This window comes from Diospyros lotus, chromosome 6 (genome assembly GCF_014633365.1).
Source record: "Diospyros lotus cultivar Yz01 chromosome 6, ASM1463336v1, whole genome shotgun sequence".
Classification (NCBI taxonomy): domain Eukaryota; kingdom Viridiplantae; phylum Streptophyta; class Magnoliopsida; order Ericales; family Ebenaceae; genus Diospyros; species Diospyros lotus.
In genome coordinates, this window is record NC_068343.1 from 21,594,111 (window position 1) to 21,613,306 (window position 19,196).

General features: G+C 36.7%; 1 protein-coding gene across 1 annotated transcript; it reads right to left on the minus strand.

The window, feature by feature from the left end:
• Window positions 1–1,228: 1,228 nt before the first annotated feature.
• On the minus strand, window positions 1,229–12,793 carry LOC127804741 (small GTPase LIP1-like). The gene is made up of 7 exons (XM_052341711.1): window positions 12,220–12,793; window positions 9,306–9,397; window positions 9,074–9,215; window positions 5,892–6,196; window positions 4,497–4,550; window positions 4,284–4,411; window positions 1,229–1,659 (listed from the first exon to the last, which is right to left on the minus strand). The coding sequence occupies exons 1-7, from the start codon at window positions 12,311–12,313 to the stop codon at window positions 1,467–1,469; spliced, it is 1,008 nt and encodes a 335-aa protein (XP_052197671.1). The 5' UTR covers window positions 12,314–12,793; the 3' UTR covers window positions 1,229–1,466.
• Window positions 12,794–19,196: the final 6,403 nt, after the last annotated feature.

Here is a 19,196-nt window from a genome sequence, read left to right on the forward strand (position 1 = left end):
CACTCGATTACTCATCTCAAAATACTTGGGAGGATACAGAATTTTCTTAAAACTATCAATTTATAAACATCCCTAAGCATTATAAAATACATTCACGTGAATGTTAACATTTATTGTTGAGAAAATTTATATTTTAATTTATGGAGAAAATAATATTGAAAAATATATTTTTAGTAAAATTAATTTATTAATGATTTCAAAACATTTATATTAATGATTTTCAGAAAAAAATTATAAATCTTTTTAATGTGGAGAACTTCATACTCATATATTCTTATAATTCTCAAAACTTTCAAGATATGATTTTACACAACCCAAGCATGATGATTCAGGTGTTAAGTTTCTGTTGGAAAAAAATATATCCTAAAAATTTTACGTTATCTAACGCCCTTAAAAATTGGGGTGTTATAGCTCAAGTAGTGTTAAGAGTAAAAAAAAATTTAAGCCAAAGTTCAAACTGTAGAAGCACCACTTGATAATTATTTCTTAGGGTCATGAACATTATATTTTGGGTGGAGTCTTACACGATCCATGCGTGAGGGTCGGTGTGTATAGGTCCATAAGGCACTAGACAAAGGTGAACAACACTAGCCCGAGGACTAGGCTTTAAGGAGCGTCGGAACTTTGAGCTAGATTCTCAGTTTGCCTACAAAACAAGTTAAGAGTACTATCACCCGGGGGGGGGGGGGTGTTCCCTAAAATGACCCTTTACTTAAATTAGGAAGTCAGGAAAGGTGTGGGTGGTGAAGCCAAGAACAATGAGAGCCAAGTAGAAATAGAGTTCAGTTTTGTTGAGTTGCCTATCTGCATTGCTCATATTGGCTCTATATTCCTTGCTTACCCATTTCCAGAATTCCAATTGGGATCAAAGATGTGATTTTATTTACTTCGTTAGATACACAACCATGATAATCACTATTCTCTCAAGACATTTAAGAAGCATATTAACTGAGATTGAGATGATTACCTTAGGATTAGGATAAGTTTAGTTAAGGACAGATATGAATTTCCTTATTGATCACATGTATAATGACTAAAATAGTTCGATAATTTTTTTTTTTTTTTTCGATAGGGAAAGGAGGTGTAGCTGATTGAGTTGTTAAAAAGAAAGTATTAGTTGTTCATTTGTTAACGAAAAAGATAATAGTTAATCGAATAAAAATAAAAATATGAATATGAGAACATCATCGGGTTTTTGTTTTTTCTAAAAGAAAAATAAAATTAAAACAACAATAAAATCAACTGAACCCTTAAAATAATGGGCTTCTTCGTAAATTATCCAAGAGCTAGCAAAAGAGTAAACGAACTGTTGTATGTTGATCTACAAATCATTATACATTTCAAAGAGAACACACAATGAATCAAAGAATGAACGAACCATCTTACAGCTTGCAAACTAACAAGTAGGATTGGAACCACCACTACATCACTCTGCTTCTAAGATGTATAATTTCATCAAGAAAACATCAGACGTTGATATTAGTACGCTTCGATCTTGCGCTGCCGATATCCTGGGAGCTGGGCACCGCATATCGTGGAATCGTGTAGCTGTCAGGTGTCAACATTGGCTGCTGAGGATAAGGTGTGAGAGGTGGCAACAGATTGTTTTGAGCTGGAAGAGGCGGAAGGACATTGTACTTGTAGGGATCTGCAGTTAACCTGCAAATGACAGTAACCAGTAAGAGGCAAGGCTGGAAACAAGAATGACATGAAAGCTGCAGCTGATGACAATGGTAAGAAAGGAAATTGGAGGACATCGCTTCGGTAAACTATAGTTCGAATCTTGTTAGTACTTCGTGTTTGTATAAATTGCAGATAAATGCCCATATAAAAGTCCATGGAAATGCGGAAAGCTCTTCAACAAATGACTACTATGTTACCAATTCAATAGGGTAAACCACTGGAACCCACCCGGAGATTCAAGAATTGTTTCACTCCATTTTGATGAGAACACATCTTACACTTGCCTTCTCTTCGCATACAATAACTGGCATAAAAGCCTCAGAAATTATGCGGCTATAATAGTTTCCATATGTCTTCACTTCAAATTAACAACTCAACCTCACGAATGCAGAAAGGTAAATAAGATGAAATTACACCTTAAGTTTGTTAAGGAAGAATAAAACCACTACCATTTTCCATCTGCTTCATGGTAAATTGAAAGAAAATAAAAGATCCACAGCCCCAATGGCCAATTTTCAAACACCCTTCACAAAAAAAATATGTCCACTTCCCACAATGGGAGAGAGAGAGAGATGAGCCACATTTAGCAATTCCCAACTAGTTTGATTTCAAACAGACCTGTTGGAATATGTAGAAACATCTTAGAAACAGCATTCTCCCTCCACTCCCACCACACCCCCCCTCCTCCCCAACACAAAAATTAAAGGAACAAAAAAGATATAACAAAATAAAACCAGATAGGACATCCCTAGTCATGAGGCTCCCCAATTTGTGAGTGTGTTTGGGGGCAGGTCATTTTTGTATGCATTATTTCCCTTGCTCTTTTGTGAAGAGGTTGTTTCCACAACTTGGAACCTATGACCTTGTAGTCTCAAAAGATGGTTGCCAAAATAATTAAAACACCAAGGGGGAGATTCATACTTGACCATGATTGTCACCAAAATGATCAATAACATCAATTAGCAACCTCTTCAATCCTAGAAGATGAAGGCAAAGAAAAGAAAACTTGGAATCTAACCAAAACTGGAGGTAAGTTCAATATGATTACAGAGGTTCTTTCCTTTGCCTTCATTCTCGCAGCAGCAAATGAAGCATGTTTAAGATCAGTATAAAGGCGAATTTCTATACAAGGCAAATCTGTACTCAAATATAATATGATAAACACCCCCCCCCCCCCTATTCTTTCAGCTTTAGTAACTACTTAAAAGAGTCTGGATAGCAAGCATCTCTCATGCCCATTATGGTTGCAACCACTGTTGTTAGAATCTTACGATTCACAATTCGAATCGTACGATTCGACTCGATTCATATAGAAATTGAGTCGAATCTATAGAGTGAATCTAAAGTCTCTTAGAATCGTACGATTCACGATTCGAATCGTACGATTTGACTCGATTCATATAGAAATCGAGTCGAATTTATAGGGTGAATCAAAAATCCCTTAGAATCAACTATGAATCGGACGAATCGACCGTGAATTGTATGAATAGCACGATTCGCCCGATTCATCCAATTCGTGTGACTTCATCTGCATGTGCACTTTAATCAAATATTTGTTCGATTTGGCTATCTTTGAAAACAAAGAAGATGATGAAAATGATGATGCTCTTGAACTTGAAGATAGAGATGATTGATAACTAGTGAAGATTATGGACAATGGAGCTTATTAGTAACCTTATAGTTGTAGGTTTTTTTTTTTTTTTTTAATTTTTTTTTCTAGCTTGTTATTTTGAAAGTGGTTTGGTTTGGTGCAATTTGAATTTAAAGGCAACATGAATATACTTTTGTCTTTTGGTATAATTTTAAACTTAGCAAATATATTTAGAAGTTTATTTATCTATTTATATTTAAAAGAATTGATCATGGTGGGCACATTATTTATTTTCTATGGATATATATTATTTATAGTTGAAATTGAGAATGTGTATCGAATCTTACGATTCGATTTGATTCTCGATTCACGAATCATAAAATAAGAATTTCGATTCTCAATTCGAATCTCGATTTAACAACTATGGTTGCAACCAACTTGGACACAGTTGATGAGTTTCCTCTTCCACATTCCAACCCTGGTGAAAATTAAGTTGTATCTCTTGCAAGCAAATAAAAGGTTTATGGGTCAAAGTGCTAATCATACACTGTTGAAGTGATGCTTAGTATCATATGATATCATCTCCATGTGACAGTCATTTAACCCAACGGTCAGCTCAGCAAAAAGGGGCCTATGGATAATAAGGGGTTCCTAGAAAGTAACTTCCAGATCAGGTGTAACTTGATCTTTCAATAGAAGAAGAAAGGAGTTAGCTTTCACTCTCTGTTGCAAATGACAGGAGCTTTGTTGACAAGTATAGGAAAAAGAAAACCATACGCCACAACTGATTTGCACTAATAAAACAAAATCAACCTTGTTTCTTTGTACTAAAAGGGCACAGGTTCAAATTATGGAAAAAACCACTTTGCAAAGCAGAGGTAAGGTTGCATACAAAAAAATCCCGCCCCCACACCCCCCAATCCTTGTGAAGCAGGGAGCCTTTGTGCACAGGGGATGCTGTAAAAAGAATCAACCTCTACCCCTCCCTATAGTGTTCAACAAAACATACCTTGTACTATTGTACAACTCATCTTCATCGTTTGAGATTTCATGTGATGGCTGCAATGTTCTTTCGACTGGGATAGACCATGAATTTGGTGTGGGTAAGTCATCTGAAAAGTATCTCCTCCTGATCAACTGAGAAAAGAGGATCTCTGTATTATTTGGTGAAGGTCCCACAAACAATTAATAAAAGGAGGCACAACAGATCAAGAACACAGACCTTGTGAAAAAATTTCATCACAGCTTCTTTGTCATATCTCGCCCCTTTAGCAGCCTGCACACATCAAACAGTTCCCAAAGTTCACATAGGTCCCAACTGATGAATTAGTGAAAATAATAATGGACACTTATAGTTTTAGGATGCTGGCACCATGACGTGCATATCTTCACCCTTTCACTCTTATTGTTTATTTCTTACTTCTTTTCTTTGCTTTTTATTAATTAAGTAATTAATTAATAATATATATATATATTTTTTTTTTTGGGGGGGGGGGGTTTGGGGGAGAGGGTAGCTCCCAGTCAGGTCCATTATGAGCATGTCGAAAGAACAAATGCACTGGTAACTATATAAGTCAATTGGATATAGTAGTCTAAGCTGTGGTAGACAAGTTTCAAATATAAAACAACAGAAAGAGCATAGGAACATGGACTTATGCTTCACGGCTGAAAACACTATGAATTTCTTAACAGAGGAAAGAGACAAGGTTTATTTAACAAGTTACTGGAAATAAAGTGTTTTACTTCAAGACAATCAAATGTCAACTGCCCCTGTTTTCAGACATTTTAGGCAGGGGTTCAAGATCCAAAAGTATAACAAGTCCTTGAGTTGTTACCTGGACAATCTGGACCAGCGGATTCTCTCCTAAATATTCATAAAAGCAGACTAAATTGCTACAAATCAACAACAAATCATGATTAAACTGACTTACATTTTTCATAAGAAAGTACTTCATGATACAAAAGAAGATAAACCGGTGCAAGTTGGCAAATATGAGGTGGCAAAACATGGTATTACCTAAAAAAAAAGAAAGAAAACTGAAAGAATGAAAGACCAACAGGAAACAGTAAATTGTATCCTCCAGCAGACCCTAGGTCTACAAAAATAAAAACAAGTTGTGGAAAGAAAATGAAACCAAAGAAGTCCTTTCTGAATTGTTCAGGACCCAGAAATCTGATCAACACCTCTGATGAGGTTTAAATAATAACGACACTCTTCTTAAACATGGCAAACCCAAAAAGACTAGATTATTTAGATTGTATTTTCACAAGGCAACAGAAAAATAGAATTGGCTGCCAGTTATGGAACATTACCTAGGTTCTAAAATCAAGTAATTCATTTTATCATCAAAACACCTTCTCTAAGAACTGTTAAACAAAGAAAATGGTCACTTACACATTCTAAAAACTAAATAAAGAGAATCAATTTCTTTCAAATCTCATCTAAACAATGCAATGATTCAATTTCTTTGGGCATCAGAAGAGCCTTTTATTTCACAAAATGCATGGAGGACATATAATATGGTAAATCAATTTTGTAATCACATCTTCATAAAAAAAAAAAAGTTAGCATACAAGTAAACAATAAATAGATAACTATCAAGTATCAAAATCTCACCGCTATGAGACCTCCACTGCCAGGAAAACTCTCAGTCAATGGAAGTTCCTCACTAGAGGAAAGTAAACCCTGCTTCTCAACCCATTGACGAGCAGCATCAACAAGATTGCCACTGCTTCCCCTAGTTCCCTCTTTTGCCACAATATCTACTTTATTACCAATCACAATGTAAGGGACAGGGAGACCACCTGGACCTCCAGCTCCTAGAGGAGCAGAGAATGTCCCAGTTGCTGCAATCTCTGCAGCCCATTTCTGCAGGTTTGTTTTTGTCCTTCTCTGAGATAGATCATGTACAAAGATTACACCTGCACATGATTTCCAGGCCCGAAAAATAATTGCAGCAGTTAGACTTGTGCATTTGAATAAGTATAACTCATAATGACCTGGCTTGCAATCCGTACTTAGTTTTTCAGTAGTTTTGTTGGTAGGGGGGCAAAAAAACCAAATGAAAAAGAAAAAACATAAACCAAATCAAATACTAATAACAATAAGAAAAGTCATCCATCAACTTGTTAAATGACTAGACTTCATTGTCAAGGCAATCATAATACAGTACCGATGAACGTGGTGGGTAAACAGACAGAATTTAAGGCCAGTTTGGTATCCAGATTAAATATTGATAGGATGGAGTTAAGCATGGGATAAAATAGTGATGGGACTAAATAATCCTATCCTATGTTTGGTATTGTAAGTTTTATGGAGGTATGAACTTAAATTAATCCTACCCCATGTTCGGTATAGTTTATCTTCAATGAGGTGTAACTTGAACTTAATGGAGAGAGAGAGAGAGAGGGAGGGAGGGAGAGGGGGAGAGAGAACGCGGGGGGGGGGGGGGGGGGGGGGAACTGTCACAAATCCCATAGAAGATGAGATAATATAATACTTAGGGGGGACTTGGTATAAACTTACCCACTTCTATGGGATTACGTTATCCCAACTCATTTCAGATTGTTAGATGGTGTTACCACTTCCTTATTTGTGTAACAAACTGTAATGACCCGTTAGTGGGTCTGGGTGATGTGTCTGGAAATAGAATAATCATTTTATTGGAATAATAATTTTTGAAGGATTATATGTGATATTTATAGGTGATGTGTGAAGGAAGTGGAAAAGTCAAAGATTTGACTTAAGTGGTAGTGGGACCCACAATTGTTCAAGGTATGTGATGAAATATTATTTGGTGTTGGTGGTGTTTAATTAATGCCTAAGCTAACATTTGAATATAAGAAATCTTCATTTAAGTGATTATGCAATGAGGGAATTTAAGTAATTATGGGGATATGTGTGTATAAATATAAGAGAGAGGCTCATTTGCATGGGAGAAAGGGGAAGAAAAAGGCAAAGAAAGAGAGAGGAAGGGAAAGGCCAATTGGGAGAGAGCAAAGAAAGGTTAGGGTTCTCTTCTTCTTCTTCCCACTTGCTTGTTGGTGCTCCAAAAGGGTTGTGGAAGCTAGAGATTTCTTCATCTTCTTCTTCTTTTTCTCTTCTTGCTAGTTTCTCTTGTTGGGTGTGAGAAGTAAAAGGTTTTCTTGGAAGCATATCTCTTCAAGTAAGGTTATCAAGAAGAGCTTCTTAAGGCAAGTTCCAATCCCTCCTGTCTCTCTAAAGCATTTGCTCATAGTATTTGGGGATTCAAGCATAAAATCCCATGTTTTCCTAAAAGATTGCTCATGTTGAAGGTTATGTAGAAACCTTTGTAAATCTCTCATACTTCTTGTTTGATCTTGTTTGTCTCCTTTGAGTTCAAAGTAGGGTTAGTTTCACTCTCTAATCCCAAAATGAATGATGATTTCTGGTTAAGGGGTTGCTTGTGTAAGCATTTTTGGGGTTTGGCTTGCATTTGGCATGAGTCGAAAAGGGTTCTGTTTTGCTATCGGTTGACTATTTGGGGGGAAACTGTCGATAGTTTGCAGAGCCTGTTGACCAGAGACCCAAAGTTGTTGACCGTTTCCTTCGGGTGAGGCAACTGTCGACAGTTTCTCTTAAAGTGGGTTTAAGACAAGTTTTGAATGGTTTCTTATCGGTTCCAAAGCATATTTAAATGTTCTTGGGAAGTAACTATGCATACATTGGCATGGCATTAAGCAAGTTTGGGTCCATGTGAGGGTTAGGTTTGAAGGTCATATTATGAGCGTGTTCTTACATATATATATATATTGTCTTGTGTGTGTTGTATGGGTAAACCAAGGCATTAGGTGAGAGCTGATTGTCCTCAAGGGTTGTATGTACTCATGAGCATAGCCCTAGGAGTGGAGCTATCTGGCCCCAATGATCTTGTGACTTGTGATATGATTATGACCTTGGGTGGGAGCTGATTGTCCTCGAGGGTTGTATGCCGAGGAAGCATAGCCCTAGGAGTTGAGCTATCTGGCCCCAAGTGTCAGTTGTTGTGGGTGTAAGACTTGGAGTTTCAAGTGTGTTTTCTTTATAAATATGACTACTCATGAGTCTTTATGCATGGCATGGGCATGATTCACTGCCTTTATTCTCTTCTTTCTGGTTGGGTTGCTTGTGGTGGGTTATTGTAGCTTATTCGTATTGGATCATGTCTTTTGTTATTCGTTGTTATACTTGCTGGGCTTTGTGACTCATTCTTTTTCTTTGCATCATTTCGGGTAAAGGCAAAGATAAGGTTGAGGGTGAGTCTAGCAGGGGCTGATCTTTTGTTAATAGATGTGTACAGAGCTCACCTAAAGAAAAGGTCTTGAGAATTTTTGTGTTGAACTGCTAGAGCTAGTTAGGCTTGTGTGCCTTGAGGGTATATGTATGTTTTGTGGTTGTGACTTGATATGTTATATTCAGAGGATGTATTTTTGCTCGGTGGGTTATATATAGTTATGTAAAAAGAAAATTTGGTGCTATTGTGTTATGTTATCTGAAAGTGTGAATTTTTGTAGTAGGTTAATGGTGGTTTGGTTTAAGTTGCTTCTGTATCATTACTATTGATGACCCTCCCCACGGATCCTCTATGCTAGCGGGGGCTCCGAGAGGCAAGCTGTTACACAAACAAGCCGTAAACTCACCAGCATTATCAAATGTAAATTAGGTTGAAATTCACCATTCTATTTTCAATTTAATAAGAGATATGTGAGATTTTGACAATCTGGGCTTCTCCATTAAGGTCAAAATATTAAGTTAGAAGCCAAAAGTATTCTCAAATAACCATGGTGCTCAGATCTTACCATTTATTTGTGAGTAGAAAAGAGACCTGCAGTCTTTGTATCGTTCATGTCCTGAGACATCCCAGAGTTCAATAAAGAAATTCCTCTCACTGTCAGCTTTGATGCTATTTGAAGAGCTACCAGAATTTCCATAAATTGTGTGCTACACAAAGAAACAGGAACAAATTCAACAAAGGGTCAACATACAGCCATAGGAACCTAGATGTCCTACATAAAAGAATGTAGGTCTTGCCTTCACATCAACTGTACATCCAATCGTTTGAGAAGGACGAGCAACGGAGGAACCTTTCACAATCAAATGAACCAGAGAAGTTTTCCCCACTCCTAACAGAAGATTAAAAAGAAATGAAGTTTGCAATCTGATAGTGAAGAAATGAGATGTACAATAAAATAAAAATCCAAAAATTAAACAAAATAGTAACACTCCAATAAAAAAATGGATAATATGTCTTTCTCCATAACCCTGCCCTGAAACAAGGTTGAACACAAGCAGTCTAACTTAAAATCAGATCCATTTAGGCTATGTTTATTTGTGGGAGAATGGGAGGAAACTGGGTTCACCACCAGGTCAAGATGCCCCTTGTTTATCATAACATTGTTAATCCCAGATAATCACTTTTCTTTCCATTTTTTTCCTTTCTTTCTTTCTTCTTTTTTTTTTTTTGAGGGGGGGGGGGGGGGGCGCGGGGGGGCAGGGGGCAGGTCCAGTTATCTGAATTGATCATTTCCTGGTATAACATGACTTGATCTTCAAGTTTTAGAATAATATCATCCACAGTCCTCCATCATCCTATTCTTCTTGTGGCTCAACCAAATTAATTGGCTTTCATGAAGGGCATTCATTAGAACAATAGCCTGGTTTTCCACATCTAAAACATTTGTCAATTATAGCTCGTGCATAGGGATTAGAAGATTTTGATGCCTCTCAATTTACGGATCCCGTCGTCTGCCTGGTTCATGCATTTCTACCACTCCCAAATCCCGTGCTTCATACCCCAACTTGTCTTGGTTGACCTGGATTGGCTATTTTTGAAGCCTTTCTTTTGTTCTTTGCGGCATAGTTCATTTATGAACAATTATGAGAATACTCAGATTTTCTGCCATTCTTCTCTAATAACTCTGCCTTCAATGCCGATTGATGTATTTCTTTCACAATCCAATATATTTGTAGTCTGGATCTCTCTCGAATACTGGGCCTCACCCTATTAAGGTATCTTCCAACATATTGTTAATCTGACTCATGCAAGTCGTTACAGACAGAAAGCAAGAGAAGTCAGCAGATTGTTCAGAAACTAATCGTCCTCTAGCACACAGTTTTTATACATTTGGGATAGAGAATGCACATAATCTGGAGATAAAACCTATCCATAGGCAGTTGCCTTATCCTTTTCCACATCCAAGTGGTGCCATTCCTTGATGCTACCTATTCTTTTGGAGTTGAACACACCAACACCACTCTTAAGTCTAAAGGGTACTAGTTTTTGTTACCTTTTGTCTAAGGGAGCTTCATCATTTCAAACAAATCTCAACTTCAGGGTCCAATCTAAGGGCCTTCAATATACATATTCCTATTGAATGTGGGAATATTTGCCTTTAACCAATATTCTTGAAATTCTCTATTCCCTTCCCTCAGTTGGAATTGTTTATATGTTTCCTCTTCATCATCCATATGAAAATCATCCTCTTTATAGGCATGAGGATTGCTTTGTTGATTTTGCATCAGTTTAACACACATTGCCCACGGGCAACTTCTCCGGTGCCTTGAATGGTTGGACACAAGTGTTCTGGTTTCAGTTGGCAAACAGTAGCATATCACGAATTTCAATGATTGCATGCCCATGTTCTACAATCACTTGTCTCAAATCCTTAATCCCATGAACAATGTTGGTAGAACTGCTTCTTTCACGTTTATTATTGGACACTGGGCAATGCAACCTCCTTGCTCTAATATCAATTGGCATAATGGGAGCTGTGTAAGGAGCATTAGTCACATAAACTGCATAAGTCCAGAGACCCCTAGAGAAAACAAGGATTTATATCAGCTGCCCAACTCTTCTCTTCCACTTAAGTACCAAATGAACCAAGAGTGGCAGGAGAGAAGGAGGTTCTCATGTAGAGCCACCTAATTATTTTAGAAGAGTCACAAGCTAGGAATGGATCAAGTAAACTTCCTTGGGGCTGGAAAAGTAACAGGCATAGCTCTACCTATATCAAGCTTTGTCTGGTATTTATTTACTCTTCACGATTGGAATTTCAACTCAATTTAAGGTCCTCACTGATATAAGCTGCTTACGCTCCTAGTAGTAACAAAGTCACCTTGCCTGTTATCTTTATCTCGAACTACAAATCAAACTTTGTTGTTCAGCACCTTGAACTAGTCATCCTTTTAAAAATATTGGTAAAAGATCATCAATTCCTAATGACCCTTTCTCAATTAGATTAGAGCAAGACTATGAGAATTTATTACAAAAAGGACAAAGGGGGAGAATTGAAATTTAATTCAGCTTTAACATATTGAATATTTATATGAACTTGTCTCTAAAACTGGGATTCTAATAGTCATCTCCATCTAATGAACTACCCTGAAACATCAAGTAACACTTGAGATAAATGAATCTTGAAGGACGCATTCTAGTCAACCATTGGAAGCCTCACAGTTCCTAAGCTGCAAGTGAAAATCTTGCACTTACACTACACTTCAGGAGCCACTAATCTTTTAGGTCTACAGAAAATATAAAAGTACAACCATGGGTCAAATAGGAAACAACATGAATCTGTTGATGAATTATACCAATTCAAAATCAAACACCGTAATACTATGTGAGGATTGCTTCGCCTCTCAAACAGTAACCCTTCTTTAGGCATTTCCACTGGCAAAAACCCTGACCAACTTCCCCAATATCTGTTATTTCTCCACCATTGCACCCTGACAACTGTGCAAGAACTCCTCTGACAATTTCAGGATCCATTCTATGTTGCTATGAGGCTTTAGGTATTGCATTCTTTTTAATGCAATTTGGGCTTTCACCATTAAGTAAATCACAAACACACGGTGCACAATTCAATGATAGAAGCATTGCCATCCAAATACATATATAGAAATTACGCGAACAAAAGAAAACAACATACTACAATGAGTCCAATACCTGAATCCCCAACAACAAGAACTCGAACCTGCCCACAAAGCGCTCCGCCATTCAGCTCTTTGTTCTTGTCTTTCTCGCGTTCCCTCCTAAACATTTTTCTCCGCAAAGAACTATACTGAATTCACCATCCAAGAAAACTACGTCCCAAACCCACTCAAAAAAATTCCACGAAATTAACAGACATCAACGAAGGTCTTCGGAAGATGAATCGAAAACTCGTGTATCAAAGCTGAAATTGGAGCGACCACTACGAAACACCCAGATTAAAATCCAAACGGCCCTCTACGACCATCGATTCACAGGTTGATCCGACGAAGAAATCTATAAACGGGATTCCAATTCAAAATTCGCATAAAATAACAGAATATTCAACAATGAGAAATGGGTTCCCTCCAATTCAATTTCTTGTCGGCTTCAGAATTATGCTTGCTATATATCTGTTTGATCTATGTGTGTGTGTGTGTATATATATATATATTTATATTTCTGAAAACAGAGATCGGTGAAAGGATCAGGGTTCTAACGGTTGTCGGCAGGGCTTGCCAAGAAGACAGAGGGACAAGATCGGCTGAGAGGATCTGTTCTTCACGCGCAGACAGTTTTATGGTTTGCAAAAATAAAATATTTAAATTTTTTTATCTTATTTTAAAAATATTTTTTATTATGAATTAAAGTCAATAACAATAGTAATAAATGTTATAGACTTTACATTTTTTTTAGAAGATAAACATTAAATAGTAAAAAAAAATAATTTAGTTAATATAAGTTTAAATATTTTAATTTATAATAAAATTAAATTTTCATATAAAAGACACATATCAAACAAGTTTCACATGTGATTTGAGTGGCAAACACCTTTTAGTGTTGCTCCCTACCTACCCTCACTTAAGGACGTTACATACAATCATGAATGAAGTCTTAACTATTGAAATAATTATTCAAACTTTATTAATCACGTGGTGCTAATCACAATAATCGATGCCATGACATATAATTAATTGTTACCTACTTATCATGGCACATTGCAAAAGAGGATTATTTGTCCTAGTGGTTACTTCCATCATAACAAATTGGAAACAACTGCTTATTAAGCAAGGTATAACATGACATCATAGGGAATAACTACATCATTGTGCTAGGTGGGAATTGTTACCTATTAGTTATGAGAAAACGATTCATGACGGAAAGGCATGCACTGATGCATGAGAGCCATGATCTTGTATCATGGGAAACTAGCTAGGTCTATTAACCTCTTTTGCCTGGTGATTTGACCTTTTAAACAGTTATTACATCTTAATCTATAAAATGACTGTTAGGTAGTATAATGAATCTTGAAAGCCCTTTGTTCTATTATCTAGCCATCATTTCTTTCAAATTTAGGGAAATCTTTGACTTAAAGCTTCGAAGAGTTTATCTTAATACAATTGGATGTAACTTTTTTAATACAATTGGATGTAACTTTTTTTTCTTGTTGATAGACACTTTGATTGTCACCAAACAACTCATGACATCACACCTTTCCCATTTGAGGCTACCCCACAAGTTACGGATTTCAACGACATTTTTGGCCTTATCTTTGGAAAGATAGTAGTTCAGTTCAATGGTGGAAACAAAGAGTACTCGAGGTAACTCTTAAGGTTAGTCCTTTCAGGTAATACGACCCTCAAAGACCTTAATCTAGTAAGGCTCTACTAGCATAAGGATATGAACAATTGGCTAGGGATATGCAATAAAAACCCTAAGAGATGGAAGCTATCAAAAAACAAGTAGAAGAAATGGATCTCACAATGCGTATCTTAGTCAGACGTCCTCTTGAAGAAGATGCCAATTAGCATCTTAGTGATGAGCCATATCTTTCTGGTCATCTACTATAATGGGGTGATAATCAACTCTAATACCCATACAAGTGATAAACAGCGTGATTGCCATTGGTTATATGTCTGAGTGGATTATCCAAGTGACTAACCATCAAAAGTATGGTCATCAAGGACAAGATCGTAATGAACATGATCATCAGGATCATGGTCATCACGAATACATCATCGTTAAGAAGATGATCAACAAAAGCATGAATTCCTCCCAAGAGGACATGATCACTATTGGTGTGAGCTTTCGCCTAATGGCTTTAACCATTAATCATGACAAGTCAATAAGTGAACAAATAATTCCATGGGTGGCTCCAGTGATAAGAACAGGGTAAATATATCTGAGATCTTAGATTTGAAATCTCCTGAAGACACTATATGAAAATTATATTATGATTTACTTGAGTCGTGGGATGGGGTGAGACCCATCTCCCCTGGGTATTAGTTGAGTGAAGCCCAGAATACTCTAGATTAATAAAAAAAAAAATTAAACAAATAGAATGAGTGCCTATATAAATTCAATAAGATAACAGTTACAAAACACACACAGAAAGTATCGTGGTGTGGGAGATTTACATAGTAAAGTGTTTATATTTCAAAATTACGAATCACCTGTGAAATATGTCTGTATATACGTAATATAACTTGACCAGAAAAAGAAAATCTTACAAATATGCATTAATGCCAAATAGCAACTTTGGTGCTATAGGAACAAATTTCACAAGCCATTACTCATTGCAAATTGAAAGAAATATGTAGATAAATAATTAAATTAACAAACACGATAGCTTAAAGGAGGTAAGGTCTCTTTCTTCACTCTCTATTATGCCTTTCATGGTATGTCCCTATTTTTTTCTGGCCAAAGGAATGGTCAGAGATGGGCTTGCAATAGCAAGGGGTGGACTCTGGTGACCGGTTCATCGGGAGACGGTTGGCACCTGGAAGCACTCCAACGCTAGAGTGAGTAAGAGAGTAAAATGATAGAGTATGAGTAGGCTATAAAGAGAATATACTTATATACTTGGGCTTTGAAGAGAGCCAGGTTATATATAAGAAGATAGGTCATTCTGTATGCATGCGTCATGCGTTTGTAAGGGATGAGACTGGGTATCCGGCACCAATGGAGGTTCCCAAATGATAGCATGGTGTCGATAGGACCCTTATTAATGTGGACGAGATCCACCATTAATGAGGATGAGATCTCGAGCAGGCGCGGGAATACCCAGCATGCGACTATAATGATACTGTTACAGGCTGACGTAGAGCTAGGATTGAGCTTTGGCTGAGATTGGGTCGTGGGCTGAAGATAAGGTTGAAGGCCGAGATTGGGCCGGTACGGTCCACAACACGCACAGTTCAAACGACCGGGGCGTGCAAATGATTGCTTGCAAAAACGACCAGCTAACGCGTGCAAAGCACGCGCAGTTCAAACGCCCAGGCCCTTGAGGGCACATGGAGTGAGGTATTTTTTTGAATTTTTTTAATATTTTTAGAAAAATATTTTATGATTTATGGTAGAAAAATATTTGAAAAAAATACTTAAGGAGGTATTTATTTTAAAATTTTTTAGTAGAAAATAAGAGAAAATTTATGAGAAAATTGAGAAAAATAGATATTGATATTCTTTCGAATGAACATAATGTCTAGGGATCGTTGAGGCTCAAGGTTGAGTATTAATACGATTACTTGAAGACTGGCACGAAAATCGAGGCCATACACATTATTCGAGACATTCTGAGTTACGTTCGAGGAGAATAATTCTACCGAAAACTTGGTTTACTATGAGGGTTTGACCCTATACTTGATTTGTTTATACAAACAATTTGACCTGTGATCGATTGGTTTCATGTGGGAGGTTCATCCCAAATTGTTTTATACCTGTGCAATGAATTTCATGCATTATAAATTCATGCATTCAAATGTTGATTTTAAATGATGCGTGCTATGTGTTGCGGCATTGGCATGTGAGATGTGGGTTGTTAACCTATGTTGTGGCACTTGAGTGATAGCACTCAGGATGCGTGCTATTAAATAAGGTGATTCAAAATGTATATGAATGATTTTTATCATTTATATTTTTCAGGTACATTTTGTTTGCATTCTTTCTTATGAGTAAAATTGGGTTTTCATTTTACTTACATTTAAATGAAATTTAAATATGTATATCTAATCTGTTGTTGATATTTGTGGTGATTAAATATTGTGGGCCAAGTTTCGTTCTTAATGTGGGCCAAGATTTATTACTGAGCCAAGCCCAATAATCTTATGGCCCATGCAAATTTTCCCTTTGGCCTAATTCGATTTCTTGCTGCTATATAAGGGCTCTTTGATGTCCTAATTGATATTAGCTCATTGTCTCTTTCTGAAACCCTATTTTCTACGCATGAAAAGAGACACACTCTCATGAATCCCTTCATTCGATCAATCGGCTTGTTTTGGTAAGATTTACATGTATTGCATAATCTCTGCTGTAAATACGCCTGAGGCGTGAGAGATTGAGGTAAAGAGATTGTTTGTACAGATAGTTCTTGGCTGTTGAATGATTTGTACTTATATTTCAATTCTTTAGTTTTTCTTTGTAATACTGTATTTCTTGTGATCTTGTTATAAATCGATGTAAATTGTTGTAATTTGAAAAATATTTAGTGGATTGACTAGAGGCAGAGCCTCTGCCGTGAGTAGGATCTTTTTTGGATCCGAACACGTTAATCTCATGTTCTTTATATTTTTTTATTTATCTTTCGTGATTTACGCTTGATCTTGTGGTTTGGCCGAGATTCAGACTGTATAATGCTAAGGATTAATACTATGTGACCTACTTGGAATGGGGCTGAGACGAACTTCACCCTATGGTACTCAAATGGTAAGGCTAAGAATGGACACCACCCCGGATGTTGGCTTAAGTGGCGGGGCTGAGAGTGGATACCACCCCAGGTTCCTTCGAGAAATAGTATTAATGCCGAGGTGGTCTTTGATTTCGGGAATTGTGCTGATATGAGACTCTTGTGACCAGAGTTGTGTTGAGATTCAGAATACTTTTGAGTGAGAGCATAATGCCTGACATGATAGTGGGGTGATACTTGAATTTATGCATTGAGGTTGTCCCTCTTAACTAGGATTGTGTTATGCTAATGTATCGATGTAGTCGTGTTGTCTTTAGAAAGATTGCATTTTCCTCGATTAGAGTTAAGTGTAATGTGAGATTCTTTTGGGCTGGGACATGTCGGGATGTGTCAGTTTAATTCATGGTTTTGCATATATTCACGAAAATATTTTTGAATTCTTGCTTAGATGATTCATCATTTAATTTGAACTTTCTCCATAGAATATTTAAACGTTCAAGGTGAAAGCAACAATGCCAAAGGAAATGAGGTTCTCGAGAGGTAGCTAATAGTTACATTTTAGATTTTTGTAAGCCTTTTAATATGTACGAGATATTCAGCTATAGATGTATTATTTTGATGATGTCATGTTGAACATCGATGGTACGAATTCTATATTATGAATAAATGGATTACGATTATGTATTGTCAAGGTTTCGATTATGCTTCCGCTAATCTAATGATATTACTAGTCTTAACTTATTCATTTAAGTTGATATGCTGAGATGGTAGATCGGGATTATTGAGATTTAATTTATGTTGAGTGTATGCTAAAAAAAAAAATATATTCCTAAAATTTCGAGTTAACAAATGATTTGAAAGAACGGGACATTACACAAACTAACCTACCTCATGAATAACCGTAATATTAGAATATGTATGGGCATGATTCATTAAGTGTGTCTTTTATTTTACTACAAATAAGAGTATTCCTTGAGTTGACTTGAAAGCCTTTTTTTATTTTTTTTTTCTTTAGGTATGAAAAGTTATTTTAGATTGCCTACTACTTATTCCTATTATCAAGAAAAAATAATGATGAATTAAAAAATGATAGTTTAATGATAAGTGGTATTGCTGTAAGTTTGGAGAATTCAAATTTAAGTCTCTGATCCAATTCTCTCATAAATGCTATCAAAACATGATTGCTTATAAACAATATTTAAAAGCAAAAGGTATAAAAATGTCCCTCAACGTTGGGTAAAAGGTCATTTGGCCCCATCAACTTCAAGTTGAACTTGTTGTGTCCCTAAACTTTTAATTTCAAATCTATTGTAGCCCTCAATTTCTAATTTTGTAACAATCATACACTTGGGGTCTAGTAAACATATTGCATGAGTTACACGTGTAGTCTAACGTGGGCCCCACATTAATCAGGCCAATAAGAAGGCGTCACGTGTCTCGATTCTGCAAGAAATGAGGTAGGGTTGGTGGCAGAGGTCGAAGCTGGCGACCTTGACCCTGGTCTTCGTCACAACTCTGTTTGCTTGGTGCCACCGTTAATTCACAAACACAAAATAGGCTAAGCCATTGTTGATTCATGAACATGAATCAATGTTTTCGTGCTTGGTGCTACCATTTTCATGCAACACGAATCATCACTATCCCTAGTCGTCTTCAATTCACAAACACAAACTCTAATTACTTGGTGCTACTGTTGATTAGGCGACGAGAAAAACGAGAGCAGGGTTGATCGGTGGTGAGGAAAGAGAAACCAGGGTCAGTCAGGTCGAAGAAGATGATGATGATGAAGAAGAAGATGATGATGGATGTTGTTAAGAGTTAACTGTTAGGGATACAAAGAGTATATATATAAAAACTTCAATAGAATGATCCGCCCAATACATAAATAACCCATCTGATACAAGAATATCAGTTCTAACCCGCTATAGTATAAGAAACGATAACTATAATACTTAACTTCTGACCACAACAACTTGAACACGGATATAAACAACAATAGAAACTTTTAAATAGCAATAACTCGAACTTATAAACAACAACAACAAGTGAACGATTGCAGATGTTACCAGACTAAACAACAATGTAGAGAAGACGGTTGAATAGCAACACTCGCAGCTGGAACGACAAAGAAACATGAACAAACTTTTGGAATGTGAAGGAGGTAGGAACAGAAGCAGGTCGAGTCGCACTTTGCGCTGTCCTGAAGACAGTTAACGCCCTGCACTGGCAGCAAGCAGACTATGGTGACTGTCTCAATAGGATGAAACAA